Source organism: Pinus tabuliformis, chromosome 2_2 (genome assembly GCF_031772625.1).
Source record: "Pinus tabuliformis cultivar Carrire ecotype Pingquan chromosome 2_2, CPIR1, whole genome shotgun sequence".
In the NCBI taxonomy this organism is placed as follows: domain Eukaryota; kingdom Viridiplantae; phylum Streptophyta; class Pinopsida; order Pinales; family Pinaceae; genus Pinus; species Pinus tabuliformis.
Genome location: NC_142300.1, coordinates 958,396,854 through 958,422,426, shown reverse-complemented (window position 1 = coordinate 958,422,426; position 25,573 = coordinate 958,396,854). Strand labels below are relative to the sequence as shown.

Here is a 25,573-nt window from a genome sequence, read left to right as displayed (position 1 = left end):
ATTTTATAGGTCAAACATCCATTGAGTGCTTCTAAGGTTTGACCTAGGTCAAGAAGTCAAAAGACTCAAGAGTCATTGTCATAAGTTGAATACCCCTTCGGGCACATTGTAACTTGTAAAGAAAATTATTTTTGTCATTAAAAGTGTCAAAATACCCTCCAAGCTCAAGTCGGTCTAAAAAGAGGAGCCACGTCCACCTTGAAGAGCCTATATAAAGGAGGAAACTCGACCTCGTTAAAGCACATTCATCACTCACTCAATCTAGCAAAGGAGGAAGAAGGCAACGAAGAAGGAAGAGGACAAAGAAGACTTTGATTTGGGCTATTTCTCTCTCACACATGCGAAGGAGGACTAGGGTTTCTGCAGCAAATCTAGGGTTTTCATCTACAAGTTCGATCTTGGAGAAAAGAAGACAAGAAGGTCAAGTGAAGGTCACCAAAGGTCATCCTCAAGCTCCAAAAGTCAGAGAAAGCCAAGCGAAGGTCTAAGGAAGCCTTGGAAGGCTAAATGAGGCTCACACGTGTGGCAACAACAACTGTAGGAGGGCCAAAAATTTCATGTCTGCAGGTGAGGCCGAAATTCTGCAGCAAAAGGTCAAAGTTGTGCTACTGTAATAGATTTGACTGGGTTTGATTGGATCAAGGATAACACATCATCCGGAGGGGTTGGTCTGGGTCTTGGAGGGTATTGATCTTAGTCTAAAAGTCTTGGAATTTTTCAATTAAAGAATCTATAAGGAAGAGAAGAGATTTGCGGGGTTTCCTCTCAAGTGGAGAGGTTTTGGCCTTGACTTACAACCTATATTCTGTGTTCTTGTTCTTCTTGTTTTGGTAGTTTTTTGATGGTATACAAACATAATAATAAGTAACAAAGCTAATAAGTAAAAAGACATCACTAGTATTTATCAAGTAAAGAGAAATCACTCTAATTGTTGCCCTATAGATTTCTCAACACTAAGCTCCTAGAAATGTGGAGGGAACAAGTTTAGAAAATGTTGGGAACGGTTCCTGTGCAACTATGATATGGATCTAATGTAGCAACTAAGTTGCAACAAATGTAGACCTTGTTAATTTGGTAGCTCAGTGACAAATTCCAATCATGCGATTAGTTTCCTCTTTCCAAGAGGACCAATTTTGACCTTTGAAGCACTTGATTCAGACATGGGAAAGTGTATTTTTGAAGTGAAGTCCACAGTTGCACAAATTGTCAAGGTCGACCTAAGGACAAATTGCCCCTCCAAAGTTGCATATAAATACAAGTTACCTCAAGCTCATTTGGACATCATCATCAAGCATTCTCTTCTTCCCTCTTCTTTGGTTTGGCTCACAGAAGTGTGAAGTTGGTTCACGGAATTTGGTTCGTATAGGTTTGAAATTGTAGGGTCCGAAGCTTGCACATGTGGATTAGGGTTTTGGTCCACAGCCGCAGGTGTCACAGGAATTTTTCGGCTATAGCCGCAGGCATACAAGCATTTTCTTGTGATCAAAACGCTTCAGCCACATGCATAAACACTTTCTCTGTGCGACCGAGACTTAGGGTATCTGGTGATAGTTGGCCACAGGCTTGAATGCTACTTTGATCAATATTATTGCTGGGCTCATATCTTGGATATTGTGTGGTTGATTTTTCTGGATAATTTTGTATTGGCTCATTATATTCTCTATTGAACATTTTATGAAAACTTAATAGAAAAAATTTTCGAAGGGTTTTCCCCCTTGTGGGGTCTTTCCTTGGTCAGTAACCAAATCAATGTCTCTTGTTGATGTTGTTGATTGTCTCCTATTGTCATTGCATTATTGTTCTATCTTTAGTTACTATTGATTGATAAAAGAATTAATTGCTATTGAAAAGATTGCTAATTGAAGAATTAAATTGGGCTAAAGTAATTGAAACAACATAGAACAATGGTAAAATTAACTTGGTTTCAAAGCTAAGTTGGAGGACAAGCCCAAAAGGAGACAAGAGACAAAGCAATCGTCTTTGTAAAATTGAAGGAGTCTATATAATCAAGACAAGATGTCTACCTCATTCTCCAAAGAAAATGAGAAGCTAGGAGACTCATCAAATTTTGCTGCTTGGAAGATCAGGTTGGAGATCATATCGGAGGACAATGATGTCTTGGAATTCATTCAATTATGTGAAAATTTCAACTTTGAAATTCTATTGTAGCAACTGGAATTATTTCTTCTAACTGTTAATTAATTTAGCAGTTTATTGCTATGACAACAACGAAATAATCACACTTGAATCTTCTCGAAAACAAAATGTTGTGTTAGAAAAATTGGAAATTGAGAAAACACTGAAACACATAAAAATTTGACACACTTACTTTTGAACTAAAGTCCCCGGAAAAATTCAACTTGGGAAAACCAATGCAGCAACTGAGGTTTTTAATTATTATGCAACATTGAAATGATCTGAGTACAATCTAGATGCGGAAAACTAGCAATCCTACAAAGAAAAATACTGGCAAAAATTATGAGGGAAATTACCCTCACTCCGAGCAATTCGGGCACTTGACTGCCCCTGAAAAGCTAGCCATCCATATTGGCCTGCACAGGATCTGTGTCACTCTGGCGTTGCCTGCCACACGTGCTGTCCGAATCGACTGCCAATCTAGTTGTCTTGCCTGCTGCTGATTGGGAAAATGATTCTTCGGCCCTCTGGAACTGAAAACGTCTTCTCCTCCAGCAAAATCGAATTGCCTTTTTGAGGCTTCTACGTTGCCTCTGCACAGCCTCTTGGTGAAAATCTCGGCCTCTTTGCAAAGTACTCTGTTATGAATAGAATATTCATAACAATATTAATCACATAAATAATAGTAAAATAATAATTAATTAAATAAATAATCACATAAGTATAACAACACTATTGTGAAGAGGTAAATAGTCAAAGGACATGACTATTCATTCCTCATGGCTAGTTACTACCTATATTGGCAAACCGCCATGAGGGTATTGTAGACACATTCAAATTTTATACATTAATACAAAAATTATTTATTACAAGCTTAAATTACAAAATATCACACAATAAATTCTTACTAGCATAAACTTATCCTCTACAGTGGTATCAGAGCCGACCTGACGGCCAAACCCTCGAGAAGATACCTTCGTTTTGTTCCGTTTTTTTTCATTTCTGACACCGTGATTTTCTTACCTCACCGCGATCCCTCCTCTGCCATTGTGGCTCCTTTGTCTGTTTTGCTGAGTGTTCCCCACCATTCACACTGTCTCGTCACGCATTTTTCCTGACTCTACGCATTCCTAGTAGTGATTGTTAACTCGCAGCAACCCGACCCTCCTTCCGTCGCATCTCTCCTTCTCTAAGCAAATCCCTGTCCCCACAACAACTCACCGCTTGCTGCTTGCAAGAAATCAATCACTAAACTCTTGCTGCCGGTCAACACGCTTTCTCAGCTCCCCATATACCACACCGATTTAGCTATTGTCAACTGTCCCGGCAATCCATCACGTTTCACGACCCACAGTCAACCATCACATCGTGCCAACTCCACTCGGTTTGGTCGATTGAACTCCATTCGGTTCAGTTGATTCACATGTGGTTAACATACGAATCATATAGTAGTTTAGTTTATATAAAAGGCATTAATATAATTATAATTAATTTAATTATAATTGTTATATAATAATTATAATTATTTAATATATATATATATATATATATATATATATATATATATATATATATTATTTCATTAAAAACAATTGGGTCTGCTAGGAAAAAAACCAAGATGGGGAGTAATAATGATGACAATTCAAGGAAATTTCAAGAAGAACTCGATAAAATACGCAAGCACCTTGACAACATCGAAAAGAAGCAGGAAGAATTAGGAAAAGATCAAGAGAGGGTAATTAGCACTCGAGACCAAATGGAAGATAATATCAAAAGAATAGAGAGCGTGATGAACCAGTTTATGGGAGGAATCAATCCACCTTTAAATTCCTCAATCACACAAAAATCACCACAAAGTCCCAAGACTCCAGAAGGCGAAATTTTTCCAAGTCATGAATTTTCGTCAATGCACGAAGGCCCACAAATACCGCATATATAGTTCCAAGGAAGTCAGTGCTATACAAATTTTCCAAAAAGATACTACCACAAAATTAAAAGGGAATTGCCTAAGTATGATGGCAAGGACCATAAGGGCGTCATTGTGTGGGTAAATAAAATGGACACCATCTTTGGAGCAAACCCGCCAATAGGTGAATGAGAGAAGGTAATGATCGCATCTAACAACTTGGTAGTTGAAGCATATGATTGGTTCCTATGGTGGTCCAATAAATGTGAGGCTTGTTCGTTCAATTGAAATTTTTTTGTGGACGCCCTGCTCAAAAGATTCCATGACGAAGAAGAAGATGATGTTTACAAAAGATTCGTTCACCTCAAACAAAAAGGATTTGTAACCGAATACAACCACTAGTAGCAAGTATTAGCTATAAGGCAAAGGGGGTTCTCAAATGAAGAATTGCTTAAAATTTATCGATGCGGCCTTAAAGAGTACATTCAAGAAGAATTAAAACTATAAAAACCCAAAACCATTAAAGTAGATAGACATGCAACAATAATTATTGAGAGAAAACATAAGCTTAGAATGTCATCATTCAAGGAAGATGAATTCCAACAACAACACTCGGGAAAAAAAGAAACTAACAAATGTAGGTATTGTGGAAACAAATGGACATCAAGGCACAAATGTCTTGACAAGAAGTTATATACTTAAAAAGTTGAGAAGGAATCAGACACTTCAAGTAATGTTCCAGAAAAAAAAGATAAAAAAGAAAAATAATTGTCCCAAATGTGGAGAAAACTGGACGCCAGGACATAAATGTGAAGATGCATCCCTGCGCTACTATAAAATAGTAGATGGGAAGCAAATTGAGGTATAGGAACATGATGAAGGAATCGTTGTCACACACAGTGAAGATTCAGATTTTGAGGAACCATCATTAGTTGCAATCTCAGGTGACTAGAAAAACCTTGATGAAAATAGTGAAAATAGTAACTCTCCCAGAGATCAAGGACAACAAGCAACTGCAAAATACGTTCCACCACATCTTTGAAAGAAGAGGAACCAATCTCCAGGAAGGAACATTAAGCTTACTGCACCATCAAAAAACATGAGGATGAGATTATGTCCTAAAACTCTAAAGCTAAAGCTATTCATAAGAGGCAGAAATGTCAATATACTTGTATATTTTGGTAGTACTCATAATTGTATAAATATCAATCTTGCTAAACAACTTGATCTTTGTATATGCCCAATCAAGGATCTGGCCAAGTCTATTGCGACTGGGCAAAAATTCAAAGAAGCCGGAGAATGCCATAAGGTTTCAATCCAGATACAAGAATTGAGCTACAAACAGATCTGTTTGCCTTATCACTCAAGGAAATGGATGAAGTTTTGGATGCAGCGTGGTTAATACAACTAGGAAGTTATACTACATATCTTGAAGAACAATTCATGGAGTTTAACTGGCAAGGACAACACTATAAATTATATGGTGTTAACACTTACAGCTACAAGAAAGATACAAATACTCATGAGGGCTTCACTAGTCAAGTAAAGATACCACTCCATAACAATGTGTTCAACTAGAAGAAACCCTTCTGGTTATGTTTTGAGGACAAAGCATCTCTAAAGGGGGTGGCAATGTTATGAATAAAATAACAATGTTAATCACCTAAATAATAGTAAAATAATAATTAATTAAATAAATAATCACATAAGTATAACAACACTATTGTGAAGAGGTAAATAGCCAAAGGACATGACTATTCATTCCTCATGGCCAGTCACTCCCTATATAGGCAAACTGCCATGAAGGCATTGTACACACATTTGGATTTTATATATTAATACTAAAATTATTTATTACAAATTTACATTACAAAATCTCACACAATAAATTCTTAGCAGCATAAATTATCCTCTACATACTCATAGGATCTAGAAAATCTTCCTTCGGCTTCAATGTCCCTGCCACTTTATCTCTGCTTCCCTTCTGAAACTCGAGCTCTTCCGACATTTGCTGCTACTCTCTGGAAATCGAACTGTCCAAGAAAATCGATCTCAGATGTGTTCTCCATCTACCCATTGACTTCTTATAATCTTTTGTTGGACCTCTAACTGCCAAGATTAAAACTTAATCAAGGGCTAAGATCATATCAGGGTTGATCCATGTGAGTTTCTAGATGATTCACACCTTATCTCAATTAATTAACTAGATTTCCTAAGTTTAGACTTAGGAAATATTAAAAAATAGGCTAATAATCTAATTGAGACACTTCTAGGTGTAATTTCTTGAAACGATTTTTGGGTTATGGCGAGTTGCTGTGTGCAATGTTTTACAAAACGGACTCGGATTCGGACTCGGCGAGGATCGACTCGGAAACGGAAACGGAAACGGCAATGACTCGGCCGGCTCGATTTCAATGACTCGGTCGTTGTAAAAAATACATTAAATATTTATTTTTTTTATAAAAAAACATAATTTTAAATAGTTTAAACATAATTTTAAATATTTTCATTCAAGTTTCCAAACACAACATTATAATATACATGGAAGACAACATATGATCAAAGTAGGCTCATGAACCAATCCATTATATCAAAATGGTACGGTGTACCCAATGGCAATAGTAAATACATAGTCAACTGTAGTCTGTCATACATGATCAAAGACTCAAGAGTCAAAACAAAATACAAATAACCAAGGAGGCTAGTAGCTACTGGCTACTGCCAGAGGAGCCAAGATCATCTCGACCAATCTCTGGATCATCATCATCAGAGGCAGAGCCAGACAAGGGGCCCCATGACTCCTCCTCATCATCATCGTCTCCAACTGCAACTGTAGAAGTGGTGCCAGTACCAGTACCACTAGGCTGTGAAGCAGATGCAAGCTGAGATAGAGTACAAATGCGGCTGCGCTTCTGTCGTGGCTGAGCAGAGGAAGGCGAAGCACCTACAACTGGAGTCCTACTAGCTGGCTGTGAGACTGAGGCTGGTGGATTGGGATCTGCATTCAACTGAACACGCTGCAGTGGATCTCCAACATCAAGTTCATCAAGATCCTCATCAGGATCAAACTCTGGTAGACGACTCTCCACTACCCAATCTGATGTTGGATCAATGTCTTCCAACACAATGGGATCTGAATCAGGTCTTTTGTTCAGCAATTGGTTCCGTCTGAGCCGAAGGTTGTATTGGACAAAAACTAGATCATTCAACCGTTTTTGCTCCAAACGGTTTCTCTTCTTTGTGTGAATCCTCTCAAAGACAGACCAATTGCGCTCACACCCAGATGCACTGCAAGTTTGACTCAAAATACGAATTGCAAACCTTTGCAATTCAGGGCAGTGGCCACCAAAGGCCTCCCACCATTGTGCTGCAAAAAACATAGGAGTGTAATGAATTATGAGTTAGATGAAGGCTGAAGCTCAAAAAAATTACAAATTATATCTAACTTGAAATTGAGAAATTGAAAATTGAAATTTTTGTTTACCTGGCTCATCTGCTTCTCTTGCAATCTTTGCTAGGTTCTTCCCAAAGGTACCTGTTGCATTGCTGAAGGATGTGACCTGCTGATGTATCAGTAGCTGATCAGACTCCGATGGGACCATGCGCTCAATGCAATCAACCAGTCCATCTCTGACCTCCCCCCTCAAAGCTCCTGACTCCTTAGCTTTATAATGATACCGTGGGTTCAAAAAATACCCAGCTGCATGTATAGGGCGATGGAGTTGATTGTTCCATCTTTCATCAATGATTGCCCAAATGGGCCCATACTTTGCCACTCTATCCTTGTATGCTGCCTTTATTTGCTCCTTTGCTTGATCCATAGCCTCATAAATGAAGCCCATAGCCAACCTTTCCCCATCCACCAACCGCAACACCTTAACTAGTGGCTCAGCAACCTTCACAATCTCTGTTGCCTTTCTCCAAAAAGTTTCATCATGGACTTTCCTTCTCAATTCTCTGCCTTCTGGTTTGTTAGACCAACTGCTATTATTCCAATCATCACTGGAAAACATCTTTTGCAAGTTTCTATGTTGGGAAAGCATAGATTGCAATGTCAAAAAATGTGTAGCAAATCTAGTGATGGCAGGCCTAATAATATCCTTGCCTCCAGTGTGTTTCCTCATGAGACTCAAAACCAGTGTATGATTGTAGATAAATTTTGTTATGCTTTTGGCATTATCTACAGTGTTTCTGACCCAATCTAATTTCCCAATATCCTCAAGCATGAGGTCTATGCAATGTGCAGCGCATGGGGTCCAAAAGATGGTCTTGTGTTTTTCCTCTAACAGTCTACCAGCAAGAACATAGTTAGAGGCATTGTCTGTGATGATTTGAACAACATTAGCCACCCCCACAACCTGAATAACCTCATCCAATAGCTGAAACAACAAGTGGCCATCTTTTACCTTATCAGATGCATCAACTGATTTTAAAAACATGGTTCCCTGTGGGCAGAAGACAAGAAAGTTTATGATGGTACGGTTTCTTTGATCAGTCCATCCATCTGACATGATGGTACACCCTGTTCTTGCCCATGATTCCTTGAAATCTTGCAAATACTCATTAATTGATGAAATTTCTTTCTGCAAACGAACCCCCCTTAGCTCTTGCATAGTAGGGCCTTTGAAGCCTTTTCCAGCAGCATGTATGGCCTCAAACATAGGCTCATAATATGGTGAACGAGCAGCATTAAAGGGGATATCAGCATCATACCACCATCTAGCTATGTAGTCACAAGCAGTCTCCCTCAATTCTTTCTTCCAATGGTCATCTAAAGTGGGCTGAGAAAGACCTTTACTAACTTCAGGACCATGTGCATCTGATGGAGAGGAGGCTGAGTGAGTGAAAAAACTTTTGATAGTCCCATCACCCTTCATTCTACCCTTTCCCTTATCTTGAACAGAAGCATAAGAGGGAGGAACATAACGGAAAGGGTTTGATGCATCAGTTTGAGGGATAGAGGAAGAACCCTCAAACTCATAGTGGGGGTTGGCAGCCATCATTCTTTGTATCTCCCTCTTCCTCCCAATTTCATCCTGTATCTCTTTTTGCCTAGTCTTTTGTTCTTGAAATTTTTCAAAGCTTTCCAACAAAGTCTTTCTAATCTCCCCAATTTCCTTAGATTGACATGCAGTAATATTGCCTCTAATCCCTGCCAAGTGTTGTTTCAGCCTATGAATCCCCCCAGGACCTGACTTAATTTTCCTATGGCAAAACTTGCAACACATCTCATTATCAACCATTTCAACATATGCCCAAGCAGCATCTTTTGCTCTAGGTGCCATTTTTTGACTAGGAAAACAATCTGAAAATGAAAAAAAAAAATAAAAATTGATTCAATGTTCATTTATTTGACTAAAAACACTCTCTAAGCTATCTTTATATGCACCTAAAATTTAATAAGTAAAAACAGATTTATAGAGGTGGAAAAAAATACCTCCAGGCACAAACTGCCTCCTCAAACTTGCTCCAAAAATCAGCTCCTCAATGCTGCTCCAAATGGCTGCCCAAGAAGCTCCTCACTCCAGCTACAATGCTCCTCCAAGACTCCTCACTGCTGCTCCAAAACAAGCTCAAGAACTGCTCACTAACTCTCAAAGAAGACTCTCACTCAAATGCATAAGACTGCTGTGAGTGAAATGAGAGCATTTGGCTGTCTTAAATAGAGTTTGGGAGGGGGAAATGGACCCCAAATGCATTTAACTAATCACATAAACCTTTTCATGTCCACAAACCCTAACCAAATCAGCCAAAAATCAGCAAAAAGTTATTTTTTTCCAAGTTAAAACGCTGCCCACCGGGTTCCAAACGGTACGGCCGTTTTTTGACGTGACCCAGCCGGGTTGACCGGGTCAGCTATGACCCGGCCGAGTCATTGGCTGACTCGGCGGGTCATAGCTGACCCGGTCACCGAGCCGGGTCATAGCTGACCCGGTCACCGAGCCGGGTCATAGGGCCGGGTTGAAATTTTTTTTGTTGACCCGGAACGAAACGGCCGTTTCGGAGTCAACCCGGCCGTTTCGTAAAACAATGGCTGTGTGTTAGCCTCTCCACCAAGTTTCAAGACTAGAACACCTCCGATGCTACAAAAACTAACACTCCCTCTTAGTGAGGAAGGTGTTCTAGCGCTGCATTGCTGCTAGAACACCCTTTCCTTGTATCACCCTCTTTCACGCTGCTGATGTCTAGCCACTGTGACTACCTGTCACTGCCCACCAGCCACTGCACAACTCTGATGCTGCATCTGTGCTGTTGCTGACACTGCTATACCGCTGGCAACTATGCATCTACACTGCAACTCTCTCTCATTTGTTGTTGCTGCAATTGCAACCACTGCAATTGAGAAGCATCCTAAATACTGAATCAACTGTGTCTGCTTCATTTGTCTCTTGAGTCCTGTTGCTACTAGCTATTGCACTGTCTAATGAAAAATCTACGCTGTTACTGACTCTGCACTGTGCCACTTTGCATTGCTGCCAACACTGCACTATGCTCCTCAACACTTGACTGCTACTAGTCTGCATCAGTCACTCAGGAATTTGACTGCAACACTAACATTGATCCATCTTGCTACTGAATACTGTGGGCCCCGATAGCTAAGTATGATTCATGAGGAGGATACCTCAATGGACCCTGACCATCTCTGCAGCTCTGGGACTACAACTCCAAATCTCCCCACCTGTCTCTTGGAGGTATAACTGCAAACATAACAAAATCTTTCTCCATCTTGGAGGACAACTTGTCTATCTCTTCAGATGCTTTCGCCTGGTCATGCTACTCTTGCTTGTCCTTCTTGAGAGGACACTAGGTATTGTAGTGGCCAAGCTCACCACACCTGAAGCAATTGACCTTAGATAGGTCTTTCTTCTTCTTCTTTTCCCCCTATCCCTGGCTAGGACCCTTTGATGGTAGGGCCACATTCTCTTCTTCACCCTCCATGCCCTTGCTACTGCTTCCGCTGATGGTACTCTTAAATAGAGCACGCCTCAATTCCTCCTCTTCTAAGTTAGACCACATCCTGTCCCATGTAGGCAATGTGTCTCTGCCCAAGATACTTTGGACAAACACTTGCCACTCTTCTGAGACATTGTTCAACGCCAAACGTACATGCTCTGTAGATTGAGGTGCCTCACCAATGGCTGCAAGCTGATCTCAGACTTCCTGAATCCCGGTGAGGAAGGCATTTATGCTCTTGTCCTTCTGCATCCTAATTCTCCTTAGTTTCTCATGTAGGAACATTTTCCGTTGCTCGAAAGTATTTTGATATAGCTGGGAGAGAGCATCCCACATTTCCTTGGTCGTCCTGTTGTCTATGACATGTGAGACCATATGATCTGTGACTCCATCCAAGATCATCCGCTTCGCCTTCGCCATTTCTTTTATGTACTCCTTCAGTTGATATGCGTCCTGGGGTACTGCCACCACATTCTCTGCATAGATCTTCAGACCATATTCCTCTAGAAGGAAGGACATCCTAGCTTTTCAAATGACATAGTTGGAGGCTCCTTGCAACCTATCTTGATCTTTGAGCGCAACTGTGGCCATCTTTAAATCTGGTCGAAAATCTCCCTCTTTCCCTCTTTTTGGCTTTTTGATTTGCTATGACACTCCCTTTTGGAGTGAGGGAATTTTCCAATTGGTCCTGGCAATCTGCAATAGAAAAAATGGATTTCTAAAAATTGAAATCCCCATAGAGAAATTTATCCTCTTTGTGTGCCTTTCTCTTCCACCCGACACTAATTCTGCTACTGCAAACTGCTGCAAAAACCTTTTGCGCCCAAAAAAGGAATCTGCCTAGAAAAATACTAGACTGCTGCTCCCTCAGCCTGTTGGAATCACTCAAACTAGAAAGTTGAATTTTTTTGCCCATCTGCACTAAAAAATCAAACTTCCATGAGTAACTTGCACTACCTAGCTTAGGTTCTGCGCTGCCCCAAAAATTTGTTGTGCTGCTCCCACTAAGCAACGGATTTCCACTTCCACTTTTGAGCTTCCCCATCTGATCAAATACGTTTTGATACCACGTGAAAATTTTGACTCTGAAATTCTATTGCAACAACTGGAATTATTTCTTCTAAATGTTAATTAATTTGGCAGTTTATTGCTACGACAACAACGAAATAATCACACTGGAATCCTCATAAAAATAAAATGTTGCAGAAGAAAAACTGGAAACTAAGAAAATACTGGAGCATGCATAAAAATTTGACACACTTATTTTTGGACAAAAGTCCCCAAGAAAATCCAACTTGGGAAGCCGGTGTAGCAATTGAGGGTTTTAATTATTATGCAACAGTGAAATGATCTGAGTACAATCTGGATGTCGAAAGCAAGCAATCTTACAAAGAAAAATATTGGGAAAAGTTATCTGAGGGAAATTACCCTCACTCTGAGTAATCCAGGCACTTGATTGCCCTTGAAATGCTAGACGTCCAACTTGGCCTGCATAGGCTTTGCGTCACTATGGTGCTGCCTGAATTGATTGCCAATATAGCCATCGTACCTGCTGTAGACTGCGAAAACGCTTCTTTGAACCTCTGGAGCTGAAAATGGAAAACGCTTCTCTGACTCTCTGGAGTTGAAAACATCTTCTCCTCCAACGAAATCGAACTTTCTTTTTGAGGTTTCTACGCTGCCTCTGCGCAACCTCCTGGAGAAAATCTTGGTCTCTCTGCACAGTATTCACTGAATCTAGAAAATCTTCCTCCGACTTCACTGTCCCCGCCTCTCTTTGTCTCTGCTTTCTGGAAATCGAATTGTCCAAGGAAATTGCTCTCAGTTGTGTGTTCTCCATCCACCCATCAACTTATTCTTATAATCTTCTGTTGGACCTCCAACGACCAAGATTAAAACTTAATCAAGGGCTAAGATCATATTAGGGTCGATCTGTGTCAGTTTCTAGATGATTCACACCTTATCTCAATTAATTTTGATTAATTAACTAGATTTCCCAAGTTTAAACTTTGGAAATATTAATAATCTGATTGAGATACTTCTAGGTGAAATTTCCAGAAATGATTTCTGGGTTATGGAGAACTCTTTTGTTTTAGCCTTTCCACCAAGTTTTGAGACTAGAACACCTTCGATGCTACAAAAATTAACACATTTATTAGGAGATTCATGAAAGATTTCATGCCCTTTCAAGGTGATCCAAACCCTTTCCAATTTCTTCCAATACTTAGACAAAAGATGTTTATCCATTTACATCTAGGAGGCCCTCAGACTTTGTATGCACACTGCCTATCCTCCTCTTAGGCCAAATCTTGTTCAACAAATTATCTCCTTTGGAATGCTCCCATTAGGTAGGGCAACTAAGAGATAGGTTAATGGCAGGGTTGGTGCTAGCTCCATATCATTGTAGACCAAAGGGACCATTCCCCCTCCCCAAGGACCTCAAAGATGTCGCAAAATTAGATCCTTTGTCAATAGGCAGATCAAATCACCTAGACATTAGCAACGGATTATAGTGGCTAGGCGACAACACAATAGAGGGTCCAAATCTTTTCTTAGCTCTTCCTTAGGGCATCATCCTATCTTGTGTTTTCTTCATTTAGCCTCGGATGTTAGGAGAGGTACGTCTATTGGATCATGACCTAGTCCCTAAATCCTTTCCCTCTGCACATCTCCTTCCTGTTGCAGTTGCTTGCTCTTGGATTTGAGGGTTTTCTCATGTTCTTGCATATAAACTTCAGTTTTCTACTACTTGTTCTTTATATAGGGATTTTTTTGAGTATTCTTGCTTTGTATTGACATCATTGTACTCAATAGTCCCATTGACCTACTTTTGAGGTCATTTGTTGGACATTAATATAATCATCTTATCTTATCTCAGAAGGCACAACATCATGCTTTGAGATTCTTTCCAAACTATTGTTCAGTGGGTAAACCTCTCCATTCATTTTCAATCCACATAGCTTATAGATGAATTTCATTCTATTTATCCCATCCTTAGGTTCACCATATTTCCAAAATGGGTGAAAAGACTTTGGCATATCGACAACTTCAATCTTCAAACCGAAGCCCTAAAATGGAAAAAAATGAACATAAAAGATTGTTGGATAAAGATACAAACACATGAAGTTCTAAAATTGTTCTATAATCCATGGAGATAATAACAAGGGACAACTGGTATTAGTGTTGCAAGAAGTGTCACAAACCCATCGCACCCATCCCCTCCCCCGTTCCCCTTGGTTCCCACCCTAGAACTGTGCTCCAATCAGGAGTGATTAGGGAGCACCCTTGGCAATCCGCTCCTGGCCTTTTGGGCATGCTCCTTGCTAGTTTGGGAGTGTGGCACTCCCAAGGATCCTCCTAGAGCCAAGGACTGTGCTCCCAAGGTGCTCCCGCCACATTCCCTAATGGTAATATTTAAGAATAAATAAAAGGATAAAAAGATAAAGTTTATGTTTTCTTTATCTTTCCTTTTTATCCTTTTACTTAAATTTTTAACATTACTATTAATTGTTTCAAAATGTTTAATAGTGGTTCCAACCTCATCGGACTTCATATGGAGAAAATAAAATCACATATAGTTTTCAAGATTTCAGGATTTTTCATGGGACTCTGGCATTTCATTGGATTCTATCACGTATAAGGGTATGTGATTGACGTTAAATCAAGGGCACCAAGCCCTATATCTTGCCAATGTTGGTGGTGTTGATTATTGAACTCCTTTTTCGTGGCCTTAACAAAAATATACACTCAAACCAAAATAATTGATTATGCCTGTTAAGTTTCTTCTACCATATTTTAAGGCTTGGATTAGGCAGTTCCACTGTTGTGGGGGAGCGCCCCCCCCCCCCTTCGAACCCGCTCCCGAAGCGCGCTCCGGGCGGGAGCGGGTCGGGAGCGCGCTCCCCAAATCTCTCCCGGACGGGAGCGATTTTTGAGAGCGCGCTCCCGTAAAAAAATTTGCGCTCCCTGGTCTGTGAGGGAGCGCTTCAGGGAGCGATCGCTCCCGCGCTCCCGGAGCGCTTTTTAATGCTCGGGAGCGATCGGGGAGCGATCGCTCCTTGATCGCTCCCGGGCATTAAAAAACGCTCCGGGAGCGAATTTTAAAAATCCGGGAGCGGTTCGGCGAAAAAAAATTCCGCCGGACCCGAAAAAACAAAAAAATTTAACTAATTTTTTTTGGTTTATAAGCCCAATGGGCCAAAAAAAGATCATTTCAATGAGATTGAGCTTGAGCTTGAGAGCTGAGGAAGAGCAAAGGAGCAAGGAGCAAGAGCTGAGGAGCAAGGAGCCAGAGCTGAGGAGCGAGGAGCAAGTGCCAAGGAGCGAGGAGCAAGCTTGCAGAGGTAAGTAACTTAATCATTTAGTTAGTTTAGTTGGTTAGGTAGTTAGTTTGTTTAGTTTAATTTACCTGTTTGAGTTTAAAGATCATTAATTTAAATTAAATTAATAAATTAAATGAATTAATCCCAATAAACTAAATTAATTTGCAGATTCAAGACTCAAACCCTACAAACATCAAACACGATGGACCTGGGGATTTTTATTGGCATTTTCCTCTTCCTGGTCCCTTTTCTGGTTATTATGGTGGTGGAGAGTAGGAAACGGAGGGGGCCTGAAACTGAAGAGGTGGATGAAGAAGCCGGAGGAAGTCAAATAGGTGAAAACCCCAGTGAGGAGGATGTGGAGGAGGGTGAACATGAGGGTCAAAAAACTAAACAAGACCAAACTCCATTGTGGAAATATGTTCAGAGGGCTGAAACAGGGAGAGGGGGTGGAACCACTAAATTTCATTGCCCCCATTGCAACACTGATTACACAGGCTCATACACCCGTTTGAGAAGACACCTTTGCGGGAAAAGGGCATGGGATGGAGAGAAACAAATAGGAATCAGAACTTGCGACGCGGTGTCAACAGCAGATAGAGCCAAATACATAAAGGAAGAGGAGGACGCCCAATACAAAGCAAAAAGATCAAGGGGTTTCTTTGAAAGCTCACAAAGAACTCCTTCAGCATCCTCCCAAGGCAGTGGATATGGACATGGAGGCTCAGGGTCATCATCTTTACGCCGTAGAACCATATCAGATTTCCTTGATGAGGGGTGTAGGAATGATGTGGATTCAAAAATTTACAGGTTCCTCTATGCAAATGGGATACCATTCAATGTTCTACGCTCACCTTATTGGCACGAAATGGTTTCTGCCATAAATGATGCCCCTAAAGGATACAAGAGCCCTGGGTATGACAAGGCAAGAACTGTTGGCCTTGATCATGAAAAAGCAAAAATATCACATTCTTTGAATAAAATGACAAGTTCTTGGACTGACAATGGGGTGTCCATTATATCTGATGGATGGACAAATGTAAAAGGCAAGCCATTGATAAGTGTTCTTGCTGTGTCCCGAAGTGGTCCCATTTTTCTAGCTGCACATGATTACTCAGACAAGTTCAAGACCGCTATCAACATTGCAGAAGCATTGCTTGAAACAATTGAGCGTATTGGCCCATACAATGTCATCCAAGTCATCACTGATAATGCTCCTAATTGTAAGGCAGCGGAAGCAATTATTGAGGATAGATACCCGAACATATTTTGGTCTGGATGTTTGGTTCACACATTGAACCTTCTGTTGCATGATATTGTCAAAAACAAAAATGAACAATACCAATGGATTGGTGATATGTACAAGAGAGGAAAAAAAATGATAAAATTTATTACAAATCATAGCAATACCCATGGCCTTTTCCGCAGTCACTCGAGATTGGAGTTGCTGAAGATTGCGAGGACTAGATTTGGTAGCTATTACCTCACCTTCAGGCGCCTTTTGAAGGTAAGAGAGGGTTTAGCTAGCATGGTATCAAGTCCAAATTGGCAGGTGTTAAAGGAAAGGGCTACAAATGTAGCTGACATTGCAGGTTTTGAAACGGTGGAGGAAGCCGCTCTTGATGGGCAGTTTTGGACAACTGTGAGATAGGTATTGGATTTCACCAAGCCAATTTATAACATGATTCGGTTTGCAGATACAGACAAACCAGTGATTGGTGAGGTGTATGAGCAAATGGATACCATGTTGGGGGAAATAAAAGACATTGTTAATAACAGAGATCCCGACTTGTACAATCTGATTCACGATTGTGTGTGTGAACGGTGGAAAAGGCTTAACCTTCCACTACATTGCTTGGCGTATATCCTTACGCCAAAATACTACTCAGATTCTTGGTTGGGCAAACCTGCAGCAGGGGGTGGTGTTAGGACCAAACCCCATTTAGATCGAGAGGTAACTAAAGGATATCTGGATGCATTAGAAAAGTTGGTGCCTGACAGGGAGGAATGTGCGGTTGTGCGCCTTGAAATAGGCAGATACTTCACTGGCAGTGGTTTGTATGGTAACTTCCATGCAATGGACGACAAAGATAAATTTGATTCTCTCACATGGTGGGAAACATATGGCGGTGACGGACTTTTGCGAAAATTGGCATTGAAAGTTCTTGCACAGGTTGTAAATTCTTCTTCTGCAGAGAGGTGTTGGAGCACCTACAGTTATATACATAATGTGAAAAGAAACAGGCTCAACGAAAACCGAGCAGAAAGCTTGGTTTATGTGCACTACAATTTGAGATTGTTGAGCCATTACTGTGATCGGGCTAATGAAGATCCCACATATAAAATTTGGGACAATCACCCTGAGGACGACAATTTGGAGGATGGCATTGTACATATGGAAGAACTAGAAGATGAGCTTGTACGGGATGAAGCTGAAGCAGCTGCAGCAGCCATGCCACCTCCACCTCCACCATCCAGTAGCAGTTCTCGGGGCCCGAGTCTTGTTCCATTGCTGTCGCCACCTCCATCGACACCCTCGCGTGGAGGCTCTAGTTCTGGTCGTCGGTCTGGGCGGGAGACTCCTAGAAGACCGCCACGACCTACTTATACTCGTGGAGACTCTCGTGGCAAGGGCCACTTGTAGATTTACAGTTTACTTGTCTTTTTTAGTTTCTATTAGACTTGTCACTTTAGTTTTCATAACTGTTCAGTGTTGAGTTTTGAGTCCTTGACTCTTGACTCTTGACTCTTTCATATCATTATGACATTATGATATTTTTTGTAAACATTATATCACTGTGACAATGAAAATTTGAAGTTTGAAGTTGGGCCTTGGCAATTATAACTCATTGGTAATGATTGTGAATTATGAATATGATGCTTTGTGAAAGACTAAAGTTGTTTCATTTCATCTCATTATTCATGTTTCATTTTATAAATTTTTAACATTTCATATCATGTTAACAGTTAGAAGTTAGGACTTAGAAATATCTTCGATATTACTTCTTGTAATGGTTAAACTTGGCTTACAAGTACAACTTGTTACTTTGGTGATCAATGATGATAAATGTTATTGAATTGAATGTTATTTTAATTTATTATTTTACTAAGGTTGATGACGATTATAATTTCTAGATGATTGATGTGATATGGTTCAATAATCAATTTATGTTTTTTATGTCTATTTCATCATTCTACATGTTTTTGTTGACATATATGTATCAAAAATTAAAAAATATATATTTTTTTAAAAAATCGCTCCGGGATTCGCTCCCAAACCGTGAGCTTCTGAAAATGGTCGCTCCCGCTCCCGCTTCCGCTCCCGCTCCCCGCTTCCGCTCCCGCTCCCAAGTAACACTGGGCAGTTCCATCAAAATTGGGTGGTGTTGACTGATGTCCCTAAGGGATTGAGGTAGAGGCAAAGGCTAGACAAGAAGAAAAGAGTGATTAGGACCTTGGTATAAGTAATGGTCGAACATTGTTTGTCAAGGAGTGGTGGAACATGCATGAAAGTGCTAAACCATAGCTACAACTTTTGGCAAAATGGGTGCTTTTACAATTGGCCAATACTTCTTCTGTATAACAGTTTTTATCAACTAGCTCATTTATTGTTTTGGACCTTTCGATCTTCATATTTCAGTGTGTAGATGGCCTATTTTGTAAACATAACTATTTGGTCATGTTATTGTTGACAATTGCTAGATAAACTATTTTATTCCATAAGTTAATGGTCTACTTTCTATTATATGGCTTAAAAATTTGTATGTTTGTTTGTAATTAGAATTTAGAATCTAGATTCTAGATGGTTGATGCTCGAATGATTAATCATTAATGTACTATGATTATGGATGCCATTTCTGCAACTAATTTGGCATATTAGATTTTTTTTGAATATATATATATATATATATATATATATGCTCCTGGTATGCTCTGCTCTTGAGTATTTTTGAGAAGCAATGCCCCCAATGTTCCTCCTCTCAAAAATTCTCCCACTCTGTGCAACCTTGAGTAGTATGTACTCTGCAAACCCTTTTGCATAAATTTGGGAAAAATTGAAGTGTTATGTTGATTAACAAATACATGTGAAATGAAAGTCATTAGCAGCTATCTATTCATCCTTCGACAAAATATCTTTGACAGCAGTGGAAACGATTCTTTGGCTTTGTTCAAATCGATGTTTGGCTCTCATTCCTTTGAGAAAATACCTTTGACAGCAGTGGAAATGATTCTTTGTTTTTGTCCAAAGTCGATGCTTGGCTCTTTAAGGCTCTTTATCTCTCAACTTCAACAGGTGAAAGAAACTATAACTAAAAAAAACTGGTTTTCTACCTTTATTGGTGCTTTTTGATGTAGTGGCTATTAATACCTGTTGACTTGGGATTTTTTTCTAATTAATTGCATTTTTTGTTGTTGTTGGTATTAAGTGTTTCTCTTGTAAATTTTTGAATCAATTGTGATTAGTACCTGACAATTAGTTGTTTTGATATTGTGGCTGGGATTAATTGCAATTGTTACCTAGCGATTAATTATTTTTCTGTTGTGATTTTGATCAATCACAATTATGACCTAGTGATTAATTGTTTTGATGGTGTGACTGGGTTTAATTGTGATTAATTCGATTAACTGCCAATAGTTTCAGCTATGGTATGCTTCTGTTGATGCATATATGAGCTGCCACCATCTATTTATTGCAAGGTTGATCTGCTGTAAATGATGAAACTACAGTAAATGCAGAATGGCACAACCTAGGGCATAGTAGTAGTACTAACAGGGGGAGTGACTGCCATTTTTTGGTCTCTCTCTGATCAATGCAGAAAGCTCAGGCCTAAATATGTTTATCGCATACTTCCTCTTCATGCTTATCCTATGCTATATGATTACTAGTACAACATGGTTTTCAATTGAAATACTACATCGTGTCTCTTTTAAATGCACTCTATCATCATTAAAAGAGTTTGCAGCCACCTCATGGATAAATATAGTTTCATAATCATTGCAAAGGCAGCATATTCTGAAGGTATGCACTTTAATATGATGCTCATAATGCACACACTCTTTTTCTCTCAGTTAAACAGTGAGGATATATTTCTTTACAGTAAAGTGTTGCAGAGTTGTAACCTACTTGAACACATTTAAGATAACTAGCAAGAAAGTACGTTGCACCTTTGCATTAACAGGTTAGTTTCACTTGCTATTCTGTATATGGCATATTGTCATCCATTTTATATGCATACAAAGAGTAAGATTTCTATCTGGACTTACCTTATGTTTGGACCTACTTTAATGATACAATTTTAAGCCATCTTCATTTTAAGGTTAGTATATATATATATATATATATATTTATTTATTTATTTAAACTATGTATGGAATATTTCAGGACTACAATTTAATGATTTCTTATTGAAATCTTGTGTTACAGATTGGTTCCTCTCCAGGGTTTGAGGATGGGCCATTTGAGACAGCGAAGATATGCTGCCCCGCTTCATCTTTTTTCAGTGCTGATCAAGATTGCTTATATTTTGCAGACTCTGAGGTAGGTTGGTAACATTGAAACAATTTATTGGATGTAGCAATTGTGTGTTCTATGTTTCTTCTTGGTAGAGATATTCTCTAAGCTGTCCCTTATTTATCACACTCAGACATAAACGAAAAGCAATTGACATTTAAACAGTTAAGAATTGGTCTGAAGGTTTTGCATGTTCAGATTAGGTCATGTTTGTGCAAAATATATTAAATTAATTGGAGGTTATTTATGTTTCAATAGGGTTATGAATGATGGTCTTGAAATAACATTTTAGGCAATTATGCAGCATGGTGTTATTGAGTACAGTATACTTCATTTCTGATTTGATTTTATCCTCAACTATGCACTATTTTGTGCTGAAGAGAGCTGGTTAGAATGTTCATATGTCTATCACTAACATCTGTAATACTAATTGAGGTTTCATTAGCAAAATAATGTTTATAATGCCAATATGATTGTAATAACTTGATTTTGAAGAGAACACCTTTCTGAGAGGCATTCCTGTCATCTATGAAAGGGAGAAGTTCTTCATAATCCCTTTTCTGACGTATTCTATGATACTGCCTTATTAATCATATTAAAGACATTATTTCTTCTCAGCATTTCACTAAGATAATGAGTTAAGCAATATAATAACTACAACAAACATAAAAGCATGATGAAGGTCTATTTAGTATGCCTGCTTTTAATATAGACAATACAGAGACCGACATTTATGTTCTCTCTTATCTTGGGTATTGTTGACCACTGGAGTGGCACCTGAAGATTATCTGAACACTTCATGCCCAAAGATGTACCAAATGATGCTTGTACCATCAGAGATCATCATATTACCAAATTTTTTCAACTCTACTTTTTCTTATCATTTTCTGTTGTACCCAGATTCCACAAGCCCTATGGGGATGATTGTAAAGTGATGTTAATATGATGTGTTTGAGTCATGTAACAGGCCTAGGTAATTTGGGACCTTGTCATCAAGTGAGTATTACTCTGGGAGGTTTTTTTCATTTGGTTAATTATCATCTCCCTAGCAGGGCTTAATAATTAATTGAGTTTTTTCCTCCAAATATACCCCAAAGCCAAAGTACGGCTTGATGGCGAGGCCTTGGGTGAGTCATAGTGTCTAGAGTCATTGTATATTACCATATTAGATCACTTGTAAAGTTTCGTGGAATTTGGTTAGGTCTAGGGGGTCATTTTTTAATTTTTAAATTTTCCCGCAGGCTGGAAATTGGAATAAAATTTGTATCTGAAATGTAATAAGTGATATCTAGAGAAGTTGTATGGGGTATGAGTAATAAAAATTGAACTTCTCACCCTCAACTTTCTACAAAGATACACTTTGAGGGGTTAAAAATGTGTTTTGGACCCTCAAAACCCACATTTCCTAAGTTTAGTGGGAAGTCTAACAATTAATTAAGCAATAAATAAATTAAAATAGAGGAAAATAAATGCTCCATGTGAGAAAATGACATGGAAATGATTTGGAAATTATCCCAAGTCAAAGAGTTGAGTCAAGGGACATGTGGAGGATGATTGAGCACCTTACATCATAAATGCACCACTCCCACAAGGAAATCAAATTTCTTGCACTTAATTATGAAGTTGCTTACTTGGAAAATCGATTTTTGGAGGATTTAATGCACACAAAAGAATATTTGATGGAGAATTTCGTGGAAGCTTGTCTCACCTTAGCTCCACTTCTACACTTGGCATATCCACTTGGAGATTTTGAGTTGCACTTGGAGGCCCACACAGTTCATGATGAGGATATTTGTTGTGCACATTGGGATCATCATTTGAGGTGGCACTTCATGGCTAGTTGGATGGGGAGTTAACTCCCTCTTATTGCACACTTGGAGAATTCGATTTCTTAATGGGGATTGCTCATGCCACATATGGAGTTCGATTTGGTGGAGGCTCTACACTTGTGCTCTTTCATCCACTCTTGTAACTCGACTTGCTCTTCTTGGGATTTCCTCCATAGCCATTTGTCAAATGGATGCTACATTGGGATTTGGTCCCATTTTCCTATATAATTGAGCCTTGGGCTCTCATTTTGTATTTTTTGTACTAGCTATTGTGCTTGGGGAGACTCTGCTCCTATGTACACTTGTGCTTCACATGAATAAAAAAGTCTTTGGGATTCATTCATGGGTGTTTCTCTTTTGGAGCATGTGCTTGATTCAATGATAGTATAATTCTCTACTTATGTTTTATCTTGTATTTGCTCATATGCTTTTATAAAGTTGTGAATATACAAGTATCTTATGTTTACAATTGGTTTATTGATATGCTCTAGGCTAGACAACTCTATCTATTTTCACACAAATTCTATAGTTTTCTTGCTGTTGTCTATTGATTTAATCCATATAAGCTAATGTACTTTGAAATTTTGTAGAGGACATTTTGGATTGTTTGAAAATGTAACTATGTTCGGCCTTTATTAATGTACTTGAGTCGTTATGTAATGTACTTTTCAAAAGAATAAAGAAAATAATTTTTATTATTATTATTGTGACTTATTAAAGCATGGGTTTTATGCTTGGGTCACCATGTTGTAGGTCAAAGTCCCCATTGAGGACTTCTAGGATTTATTTTGAGTCAATAGAGTTTGTGTAGTTTTAAAGAGACTCTTCTTGGGCTTTTGAATCACGTAAAAATGTTAAGTATTGAGTCAAATATGATTTATGTACCCTCCACACCATGGCGGCCTAGAAGAAGATCAAGTTGGCCTAAGGACCTTATTCGACCTCACAAGGAGCTTATAAAAGCAAGTTCATTGAATTCATTTGGAGCATCATTCTCACACACAAGTTCAATTTCTATCGTAGCTGGGAAAAAGTGCAATATTCTCTTGCAGTTGGGAAGAAGTGCGAAGTTCTTGTGTAGCTGGGAAAAGGTGCGAAGTTTGTTGCTGGCAAGCTGTAGTGAATGAGAGTTTTGGGGAGGTCTAAGGAGAAAAGGAAAATTGAAATTTTGGTGGTTCTTTTTCTCTATTTCGTGATCTGGATTGGGAGATCAATGTCTTCAAAGTTTGTATGCTGTTGGAAGCTGCAAGTTGCCGTAAGCTGCTGCCTAGTCGAAGTTGTTGGAAAGAGGTCGAAATTCTGGGAGGTTGACTTGGTGTGGAGGAAAGGTCTTGTCTTGGTCTAGAGTGAAGAGTCTCAAAGAATACTATTGAAAGGAAGAATTTCTTGACTGGGTTTTCCCCTCGAGGGGGTTTTTCCCTGGCATTGTGCCTAAATCTGGTGTTTATTGTTTTATGTGCTGCTGCTTTGGTAATTGTTTGATGAACTAAAAGAAAGAAGATATAAATAATCGTAATAATGAAAAACATCACAAGAATTATCAAGAATAAGAAAATCTTTCTGCCTTTCTGATTTTCTAACATGGTATCAGAGCTATGGTGAAGAGGGAAGTAAAAGGCAATCTCAAGCACTTGATCAAGGAACCAATCAAAGGGACTATCTCAGGAAAAAAGTCTACTATATTCAAGGAAGATGTCTAACACGATCAAGGGAGAGAACAAACTTGAAGGAGCCTCTAACTTCAGGTCCTGGAAGAAGAGGATTGACCTAATCCTTGAAAAGAACAAGGTACTAGACTTGGTCAGAGGAAAAGTAAACAAGTCTGCAAAGGATTCCTGTGATGTTGACAAAGTGAAATATAGGGAATTGGAATTGGTGGCCATGACTCTGATGGTAGAAGGAATGAAGGACAACCTTGTCCCATTCATAGCTAACATTGATCATGCTAAGGAAATGTATGAAGCCTGTTGGAAATACTGAGAGGGGGGTGAATCAATATTCCTTTTCAATTGTTACTTTTACCAGTTAGATCACTTGTATTTAGAACAAAAAATGAACAATAATAATAAATGCTTTTATTAATTTCTTCAATAAATCAAGTACAATAAATGTAGGGCTCCAACCCTAGATGAAGACACCGATCTTCAGTCTCCCAGGTTCCAACCTGTATTTGCCAAGCACCGACTTGGACTTCCAAGGTTTGAACCTTGTCAATTTTGAGGTACCAACCTCAAGGGCTCCAACCCTATATCTGGTTCAGGCTCAGACCTAGTTCCTTGAGGACTTCGATCCTCTAGGGCTCCGACCCTATCTTCCAAGGCACCAACCTTGTCTTTTCGAGGCTCCAACCCTTAGTTTCACTTTGTCAAGATATATTTGGTTATACTTTATGGTTCCCAATGCTTTATTCAACAAGCCCTGTCAATCTTGAGCTATGCCTTCACTTAGTCTCCACGTCACATCATCAATGACAACCTTGTTCTTCACATGAAGGTGTCACCACTTCTCTTCATGTTACCCAAAGAAAACCTCTTCAAGGTCACCTCATGATGGATTCAATGCATCATGGTCTTCAACGATCTCCACAACTCTACCCTTTTTTGTTCTCAAGAGAAGACTCCATCAAGCTCTATTTGTCCAATCCCAATAAATCAACACTTCGACCACGACAACTATGACAACTTTGACCACAACAACTACAACAACTTCAACCATGACAACTACGACAACTTCGACCACGAAAACTATAGCAACTTCGACCACGACAACTACGGCAACTTCAACCACGATAGCTTCAACCACGCCAACTACGACAACTTCGTCCATATCAACTACGACAACTTCAACCACGACAACTACGTCAACTTCAACTAAGGTAGTTGTGACCACGACAACTACGTCAGCTTCAACCACG

The 25,573-nt window shown here is 39.3% G+C and overlaps 1 protein-coding gene across 2 annotated transcripts in view; it reads left to right on the top strand.

Moving 5' to 3' along the window:
• Positions 1-25,573, top strand: part of LOC149196398 (uncharacterized) — a 395,336-nt gene that overhangs the window by 286,114 nt on the left and 83,649 nt on the right. For both annotated transcript variants that reach the window (XM_089405544.1, XM_089405545.1), the window contains exon 9: positions 20,744-20,857. In XM_089405544.1, coding sequence (XP_089261670.1) covers positions 20,744-20,857 — 114 coding nt within the window. The remainder of the gene's footprint in view (positions 1-20,743; positions 20,858-25,573) is intronic.